The sequence below is a fragment of the Alosa sapidissima genome, chromosome 22 (assembly GCF_018492685.1).
Source record: "Alosa sapidissima isolate fAloSap1 chromosome 22, fAloSap1.pri, whole genome shotgun sequence".
NCBI lineage: Eukaryota > Metazoa > Chordata > Actinopteri > Clupeiformes > Clupeidae > Alosa > Alosa sapidissima.
In genome coordinates, this window is record NC_055978.1 from 20,729,438 (window position 1) to 20,739,437 (window position 10,000).

General features: G+C 44.2%; 1 protein-coding gene across 1 annotated transcript in view; it reads left to right on the top strand.

Annotated features, from left to right (window-relative positions):
• The window catches only part of cald1a (caldesmon 1a), a 69,316-nt gene that overhangs the window by 36,275 nt on the left and 23,041 nt on the right, over window positions 1-10,000 (top strand). Inside the window, 5 exon segments of the mRNA XM_042078109.1 lie at window positions 256-399; window positions 4,446-4,833; window positions 5,223-5,489; window positions 7,370-7,491; window positions 8,155-8,434. Of these exon segments, the coding sequence (XP_041934043.1) occupies window positions 256-399; window positions 4,446-4,833; window positions 5,223-5,489; window positions 7,370-7,491; window positions 8,155-8,434 (1,201 nt within the window).

Genomic DNA, 10,000 nt, shown 5'->3' on the forward strand with positions numbered 1-10,000 from the left:
CAGCACCAGAGACGGGTAAGGAGAGGTGGCAGGAGATCCTACCTAGGACATGCAGACCGCTCTTCGGTGTGCACTGCCAAGAGGAGCCTGGGTCAGTTCACTCATAATAACCACAGATAGGATACACTAAGTAGACAGGCGTGTGTACACACAGCGATGGATTACAGTGGCATTTTTATCAGCTGTTAGTGATCACTCAAGCACTGTTTTTATGTGTGTGTGTGTGTGTGTGTGTGTGTGTGTGTGTGTGTGTAGGTTTAGCAATGTGAGGAATGATGATGATGATGAGGAGGCTGCACGTGAGAGAAGGCGAAGAGCTCGCCAGGAGAGACTCCGTGGCAAAGAGATGGATGAGAACTCCAGCACACCCGACACTACGGGCATGAACAACAGTCATAGGTAACACACACACACACCAATATAGAAGCACTCATTTAAGCACAAACATACACATATGCACTGTTATGACCTAGGGGTAAGGCCACAACAAAATAGGGAGTCGAGAGGTTGGATCTTTAACTAAAATATGGATTTATTAACCAAATTATTCAAACAAACAGTGTGAGATGGGTCAAAATCAGTCATCATTAATGCATGGATGTTGTGTGCTTGCAATGTGTCTGAGTGCCATGTTGCATGCCCAATACCCAAAGTAAGAATGGCCCGTCTAAGGGGAGAGGCAGCAGCCCTTTGTAATGAATGAACCCCAGACTCAAATGCAGCAAGCAAGTTAATTTAATAAAGTTCAGGTAGCAGGTCACAAGTCCAATAAAGAATCCAAGGTCAGGCAAACAGGTCAAAAACGAGAGTTCAGAATCAAATACAGGCTATACAGGCTTAGTAGAGTCACAAACAACAATACCTCACGTTGGTGTGAGGTGCTCCAAGTGAATATAAAGGGTGAGGTTAATTAGTGATTAGTGCCAGGTGTAGCTAAAACTCTGGGGAAGCTGTGCAGGGCTGAAGTGGGCGTGTCTGTTGTGAATGTGCAGCCTGCACTGTCTCAGGTCTTACACCCTTCTAGCTGGAGACCTGCTCTCAGGTGCAGCTCATCAGCCCGTTAGATCTTGAGGCACCTGAAGACAATCAGACAAAACGAGTAGAGGACCTAGTGGCCCATCACATGCACACACACAAACACTCACACACATACACACACACATGCACCGTGTAATACATGGGACACAAGAAAAGGCCCCTTTGAATAAGGTGTGTGTGTGTTTGTCTTGATGTCTTGAGTTGTGTGTGTGTTTGTCTTGAGTTGTGTGTGCGTTTGCACGAGTTTGTGTGTCTGACTACGTGTCCAGCCAAGTTGTTTTCGTGTTTCGTGTGTGCATGCAATAGTGTGTGTGTGCTTGTACGTGTGTAGAACGATCCCTGGTCTCACCCTGTGTCCCCCCAGTGCACTTCACTTGTGCACTTTGTGAGCACGTGATTCGTTTTCTGAGTTTGCTATGTGTGTGTGTGTGTGTGTGTGTGTGTGTGTGTGTGTGTGTGTGTGTGTGTGTGTCTCTCTCTCTCTCTCTGTGTGTGTGTGTGTGTGTGTGTGCATCCCATATCTCCTACTCACCCCTTTCTCACTCCTCTTCCCTTTCCCATCATGCATTGCGGCGGGTAATAAATAACTTCCCCCTCGGGCGGTCAGAATGGAAGCGGTGGGCCGCCACTGACGTCTCACACACACTGGTCCGCTTTGTGTGTGTGGATGCTTTCAGTTGCAGAGGGCAACCCTTGACACACACACACACACACACACACACACACACACACACACACACACATGCCCATGCCTGCATACACACACACGGGGTTGCGGTCAGTTGCAGGGGCTCAGGGCTGTGCAGACACGGTGGAGTGCTATTGTGAAACGGTGCTGACGAAGTGTAAAAGTTTGCCAAACACTCGGTCAGACTACATTAACCTTGCTGTGGGTATGGCCTTTCAGTCACACGTCAACCAAGGGAGAGGGAGAGAGAGAGAGAGAGAGAGAGAAGAGAGAGAGAGAGAGAGAGAGAGAGAGAGAGAGAGAGAGAGGTTGAAGGGAGAAGGAGTGAAGAAGATAAAAGTGAGAGATAGATAGTGTGAGATAGAGGACTAATTAAAGAGAGAGAGAATAGAGAATGAGATAGTGAGAGAAGAAAGAGAGGAGTCAAAAGAGGTGTAGAATGGGAAAGTGAGGGATGAGGAAAGAGTGAATGAGGCTAAAAAAAGACAGAGAGAGAGCGAAGGAGTAAAAGCTGTGGAGACAGGGTTTTGTGGTCATCGTTGTCGTCATTATTGATATTTACCATATTGAAATGTCCCTTTGTGTGTGTTTGTCACCTCTGTGTATTGTTTCGTGTCCACTATGTACAATGTTACAGTCAGGCTGATGAAGCACTTCAAACAAAAACAATGCTTGAACGTTCTATTTGGGCCCCAATCTACTTCCTCTGCATTAAGATAACATATGGAATGTTAAAAAGGAAGTCTTGTGGGGCCAACTATGATGCTGAGAATGGAACTCTCTTGAAAGGGTCTATATTTCAATATGAGAGGGTGACTGACCTCACTGCTTGTGTTTGTGGTGGTCTTGTATTGGGAAGAAGGTCTTCAATGAGCGCTGTGTGTTTGTGAACTGAGCCCAAGGGTCAGAGGTCAAACTCCTACTGTCTGCTAGCATGAGGAGGTCAGACACAAGGGCTTTGTCCTGTTATGGAAGCATATGAGTAGCTTTATTCAAATGACAATGCAATCTGCAATATGCAATTCAAAAAGACATTACATTATGCAATTGACAATTCATTATGCAATTTAATATTGCAATTTGCAATAATATCCAACAAATTGTATTTTAATCTGCAAAGTGACAATGAAATCCTAAAATCAATTCCAATAATTTTGGTTAAAAAATAGAATAAACATGGATTGAATTGCATTCCATTTTGCCATGGTACTTCAGTCTCAAAATTCAAATGGCAGATTGCATTCTCATTGCAGATTGCATTCTCATTTGAATAAAGCTACTCATATGCTTCCATATCCTGTGGTTCATCCACACCACACTGTATACAAACATCTGCCAATATGTCTGTAATCGTTTTTATTTCATCATTTGTTTATTCGTGGTTTGCAAAATGTCAATGGTCCATGATGGTTCAAAATCTTTTTTCTTCCTTTCCTTCCAATCTCTTTGTGTTTTTGTCAATCTTCCTGTTTTTTCCTCATTCTTATTAATTACAGCTAGGGAAATAAATGTTGAATGTGTCAAAAAAAACTTCAGTAAGCATATTTCCACTGACTGAGGCTATTCACATGAAATTTCACATTAGTATAAACTCAGGAAATCCACACATATAAAGAAATCTAAACATTAAAGTCCATAAATAAAGTTATGTGTATGTATGTGTAATAAAAAGAAATAGGAAAAAAAGATTGAACACCAAGGCAAGGAAAGGCAAGGAACCAGCTGAAATCTGTAAGTAGTTAGAATGTAATTATACTTCCTATCTGTGTAAATTAATATCAGCTGGGTTTATACATATTGATGGGCTATTAAAAAGGTTTTACATTACCAAGGTGTCACACAAGAAACATCTCATGATGGGTAAAAGCAAAGAGCTCTCCCAAGATCTTTTGCAACTTTATTGTTGCCAAACATATCAATGGAACTGATTACAGATGGATTTCAAAACTTCAGAATCTTCCAGTAAGCCGCATTGGGGCCATTAACTGAAAGTGGAAAGAACATCACTGCAACACCATCATACTACACACCATGTTTGGGGGAGAAATGGCACTGCACACCCCCCTAAATATACTATATCAACAGTGAAGTTTGGAGGTCGAGGCATCATGGTGTGGGGCTGTTTTTCATCTCATGGTACTGGCAGAATCTTCCAGATTTAAAGGCTATCTGTTTAGAAGAATGGGCCAAACTGAATACTGTGACTGATTAGTTCTTCAATGAAATCTGTCATTGCAAACAAAGACTTTTCCACAAAGTATTTAATACATTTTTCCTGTGCCAATCCACTTTATTACACATTACTCTACTTACAGACTTTAATGTTTGACTTACAGACTTTAATGACTTTAATGATTTTTTATATGTGTGGATTTCCTGAGGTAATACTAATTAACTGACTGTTACTAATTAACTTACTGTTACTAATTAACTTACTGAAAAAATGTTGATGCGTTCAATACTTATTTCCCCCACTGTATGTATATCCAGTCTCTCTCTCTCTCTCTCTCTCTCTCTCTCTCTCTCTCTTTCTCTCTCTCTCTCTCTCTCTCTCTCTCTCTCTCTCTCTCTCTCTCTCTCTCTCTCATAGTCATCGTTGCCAAAGCTACAAGTTTGAAACAACATAGAGTATATCTTTGATGTTAAAACCTCTCCCTGATTCTTTTTTTTCCCTGACCCCACCTCTCTCTCTCTCTCTCTCTCTCTCTATCTCCCTCAGTGTGTTAGAGGTGAGCTCCTCAGTGAGCGTGAGTGGAGGAGGAGGTGGTGGAGGAGGTGAGGATGAGGAGCAGGCTCTGCTGGACCGCCTGGCCAAGCGGGAGGAGCGCCGTCTTCGCCGTCTCAAGGAGGCACAGGAGCGCCAGACCGACGTCACAGAGACCACCGTCACCACCGACAACAGCGTAGAGGAGCGGGCATCCTTCCGCCGTGGCCGCTCCTACGAACCAGAGCCCGAGCCGGAAGAGCCCAAACAGGAGGAGAAAGAGGAGGAGGAGGAGGTTGTGGAGCAGGAGGAGGAGGAGCCGGCCAACCAGGCAGAGGAGGAAGAGAGGGAGGAGGAGGTGCAGAGAGAGGTGGAGAAACCCAGAAGATCATACAGACACCAGGTGAAACTCAGTCACACATCAAATACAGTTTATGACAATGCATTTGACCCAAGCCAGACTATAACATACACTATGTACGGTGCATAAAACATTATGCATATAATGGTGTATCGTACATCTTCTGTATATATTGTTCACAGGCCTGTATGTTAATTTGTTTTCAATATGTGCATACAGGGCTAATCAATCATTAATCTTCTAACCTTTCTTTCAAACCATTTTTCAGCTGAGCTCACTAAACAGCATTTTACCGGATAGTCAGGTAGCTAGCTCTGGTGCTCAGTCAGAGGGTTTGGGATTTCATTAGATAATAAGCCAGATTTGAACCAGATTTGATTCAGATTCCATCCAAACTTGATTCAGATTTGATCCAAACTGACTATGTATAGGAGGAAACTGAGAAGCCAGCATTGCCATCAGAGGAGAAATCAGGTGAGGGAGGAGTCTCGGCCACACCCGAGGCAGAGGGGGAGGGACTAGCTGACACGCCCGGTGGGGCGGAGGAAGGGGAAGCCTTAGCCCCGCCCTCTGAGGTAGATGCTCCGGAACCTTCTGTTGCCCAAAATGGGGTAGCAGAACACATGACTGAGATGGAGGAGGGGAACGATGAGGAAGAGATTCCTGAAGGCGATGATGATGATGATAATGAGGGTTTGGTAAGACTGTGTCTGAGTGTGATGGTTTCAAACACACGTGCATGCTCTCTCTCACACACACACACACACACACAGAGTAGCATGCAGTCAAAGGTCTGAACCACTGAATTCTGGTGCTGTTTTTGAGGTTAATTACACTGAATTCAAATTTGGAGAAACTTCAAATTCAACTTTGGAAAACTACATCAGAGTTTAGCCATTTAGATTAATTCTGTTTAATTGATAAAGTTTTTAGTCGCTGAATTGTCCACCTGTCAGTCTACATACTGCTGGTGGTCCTGCATGTTTTGTCCAAATTGTTTACGGTATCAGAACAGTGGTAACACAAGACTCTTGTCATGCTATGGACTCATCGAGAACGCTCTGGTTACCCAGACTCCTCGGTGTGTGTGTGTGTTTGTACTTGTGTGTGGTCACAGCGTGCCCTCTTGGAGCCTGAGCTGGAGTTCACCCGCGTGGTCACAGTGTGTGTGTGTGTGTGTGTGTGTCATGTCCCACGGAGTGTGTTCACGGAGACACGGTCGCCGTGCATGGCGGCAGTGTTTATGCACCACAGGAAACGTGTGTGGTGTGTGTGAAGTGGCGGTGTGTGTTTAAGCGGACGCGGTGTGACGTGACACAGGACCACGTGCGGCGTGGTCTATGTGCGCTCGGCGAAGCACACAGTTACATTGTTTCTACACCACAGGTCTGATATGAGGCACTCACCACCAGAGCACTACTGAGCAACCACAGAACTGCACAACTTCAAGTTTACACCCAGATTTATAATGGTTTATTTTTACAACCTCTGACAGAAAATCTGCATTTGAAGTAACCATTATTATGACAAATACACCTTGCATTTTAAATTCCATTTAATACATTAAAACTCCCTTTTATGGGATTAACAAAGTTCTTTTTAATCTAATCTAATCAATATCAGGCTTTTGTCTGTACCCCTTATCCAGTACCAATGAGGACACAGTTTTTGTCCCTGTAATAAAAGGGAAGTGAATCTGGCCTGAAGTGTGTGATTTTCTCTCCCTGCCTCCCCAGAGGTCTCCTCTCCCATTACCGAGCCATTAACTAACATTAGCGCTGAACCACTGAATTGGAACCAACCTGAGCCATAAGTAACAGCGAAATGGTTCCCAGTCCACCCAGGTGTTAATTATTCAGTGATCAGTACTTATAGTTTAGTGATGTATTAGCGGAAGTAATGCTAGAGACAAAGGAAGGAGCAGTAATGGAGAGCTTTGAATCTTTAGGCTTCTTTACTTTCTATATAATTCACTCTCCTTCTGTCAGCCCTGCTGTTTGAGTTGGGATATGGAATGTTGATTAACACTTTACTTAAACTCTTTATCGTGATACTAACTTTCTGTCATAAACATGCCATTTCAGATGCCATATAGCATCGCGCATTTTCATGACAGATGATCGTCCAGCCCAGACAGTGTTATGTCACCATTGTAATTTACTGTCATGGCAGCTAGAAGAATGATTCATATTGTGACAGGTCATAAGCTGTAAGTGATATAGGCAGTTAAGTCATGACATTATAACGTCACATGTGTTTCCAACTAATGACAGCATATGCCTGTCATGATAGCATCTGATATGACATTTGTTTATTATGACAGTGTTAGACAGAGCTTAGGTGAGGTGTTAATTATGTTCAAGTCTTTCTTTCTGACTGAATATCTCTTTAGAGATTTCCCAGTCATCTTACTCGTTAAAACTCTCCTTGTAAAACTCGGTAAAACTCTGCTTGTAAAAAACGAGATTGGTTGTGGTTGCAGGTTTTCTTCCAGATGTGTAAGAAAAGTGTTGACTTGGCTTGCACGCCATGTTGTGACCCGTGTTAATTCTTTGACCCCCTGTGGCTGCTGCACCAGGTGAGCCAAGAGGATGAGGATGTGGGGAGGAAGAAGGAGTCGGCCTCTTGGGCCAAACAGCAGAATGGTGGTCTCCATGACGACAGCTCCACCAGGCACAAGAAGCCAGAGAGAACCACAAGGTGCGATGCTTACACACACACACACACACACAGATGCACACCCACACGCACCCACACACACACAGACACGCACACACACACACACACACACACACACACACACACACACACACACACACACATATACACAAAGCATGCACATATAGGCATACCTATCATCAGACAGACATTATGTTGAGTTTGAAGTGCTGTAATTTCTTTAAGGTCAATAAGATATGAAGTTGGAGAGCTTTTGTTTTTTTATTTGTGGCCAGTGTGTGTGTGTGTGTCTGTCTGTCTATCTGCATGTGTGTATGTGTCTGAGTCTTTCTAGGTCAGTGTGTGTTTAGCTGTGTGTGTGCCCAGGAGTTGATCTGTGATGGCCGAACTTTGTCATTCAAGCTACCTCAGGAGACACGATTAGGTGCAACCTAATACGCGGTCACCTTAGACGAGGGAGCGTTGACTGTTTCCTGGTGTGTGTGGGGGTGCGTTTTTGTGTGTCTGTGACTGTGAGTGTCGCTCCTCCATTGTGTCTGAACGAGTTACTAAGAGTAAGTGCTTCTGCATGCACTGGAGTACCTGTGGACTTGCCGTGAATATCTGCAACTAGATAACTCTTCTTTTGTGTGTTTTGCCTGTGTGTGTGTGTGTGTGTGTGTGTGTGTGTGTGTGTGTGTCCAGCCGTGGCAGCCTGCGCTCGCCCGAGGCTCCACCCGCGTCGGCGGCGTCTGCCGAGGAGGAGGACGAGGCGCGCCTGGAGGCCGAGCGCAAGCTGGAGGAGCTGCGTCGGCGGCGCGACGAGACGGAGAGCGAGGAGTTTGAGCGCATGAGGCAGAAGCAGGTGGAGGCCGAGGTGGAGCTGGAGGAGCTGAAGCGCAAGCGGGAGGAGCGCCGCAAGGTGCTGGAGGAGGAGGAGCGGCAACGCAAGCAGGAGGAGGAGGAGCGCAAGGCCCGCGAGGAGGTACACACACACACACACACACACACACACACACACACACACACACACACACACACACCAGACCACAAACATCTATCCCAACTATCTCTACGCACACTTAAGCCCACCACACACGGATTGCTGTGTGCTTGCTGTGTGCGTTGCACCATTCACTTAGACTCTACACAACGACACAATAGATTCTATTCTATTTTGCCGATGCCATAAAACGCTGCCGCGTCGCCGCCTGTGTGTGTAGGCCTTTAGCATGCACCTCCCTCTCTTCCTCTTCCTCTAGCACCCTCTCCTCCTGCTACACTTTGACCAGCACTTATAATGTCGGCACTCTTATCCTCTAGTAATATAAATGCAGTAGTAATTCCTAGCTAAGGTCTCCTCTGCACTGTAGCTTGAATGCTATGTTTTTGTAAGTCCCTTTGGATAAAAGTGTCTCCTAAATGAATAAATGTAAGTTAGCATTTTATTTTAAAGCTAAAAGCCATTCAGTATATTTATGGCGGTAGGTAGTCTAGGGAAGGGAGGGGAAAGAGAAGTAGGAGAAGGCCTAGAACAGAGAAGATTAAAAAAAAGACATTTTTGATTTTCAAAAAATAAAATAAATATTTTATTTTAAAGCCAAGAAGACATTTGTAAAGTATATTTATGTTGGATGGTTGGATGGTTTTAAACACCTTATCATTCATGTAGTACAGTCAAGAGAGAGTGAAGCTTGAGAAGTAGAGGGCATGGATCAGCCATGGGTACAGGGAACACACACATCTCCACAGATATTTCTGGTGTTGGTGTAAAGGCAAAAGCCATTTTAAGGGTAGATTTATGTTGTTATGTTATAGTTATGGTTGTGGTTACGCTTTTGTCCAACTATGTACTGTAGGTAGGTGTTTTTAAACAACAACTAATCCATGTGTGAAAGGGAAGTGAAGCATAGCAAGGAGTAGGGAAGAGAAGACAAAAATAAACACTCTCCTCAGTGCTGTTTAAAGCTTAAAGTTTAAGTTTTTAGTTTTAAGTTTAAAGCCAGATTTTATGTACATATTTGCCAATTGTAAGGTCCATTACATTCATTTGCAAGTCCAAGCAAGAGTAGGACAGCCAGGAAGTACGGGGTGGAAAAAGCACACCCACGGTGGTCTCCTCTCTCCTTTTCTGTCCAGTCTTGTCTAAAGTGGACCCTGCTATAGGTGGCATGGCCCAGGTTATCCTACCTGCATGGCAGAATGTTGTGTTTTGAGACATTCATGGTGTCATTTCTTATATATATACTGTATTTGCTTAGTAGACACTTTTATATATTATACACTATTATACAAAAAGCCCTCCAGTACAGATATACATTTCCATACATTCATAAACTTCAGCATGTCTGTTTCCTGGGTGTGGTGACCGTGATGGTTTTGTTAGCACGTCGCTCTATAGAGTTGAGCTGCAGGGACAGGGTGAAAGAAATGTCCAATCGTTTTCCCTGCTCACTTGTCAGCCCATTCTTGTGTTGATATGGACACTACCGTAGTGGCCTGGACATTCCTGTCACACATTAGGCTATAGTGGTGGTAATGGGATACATAA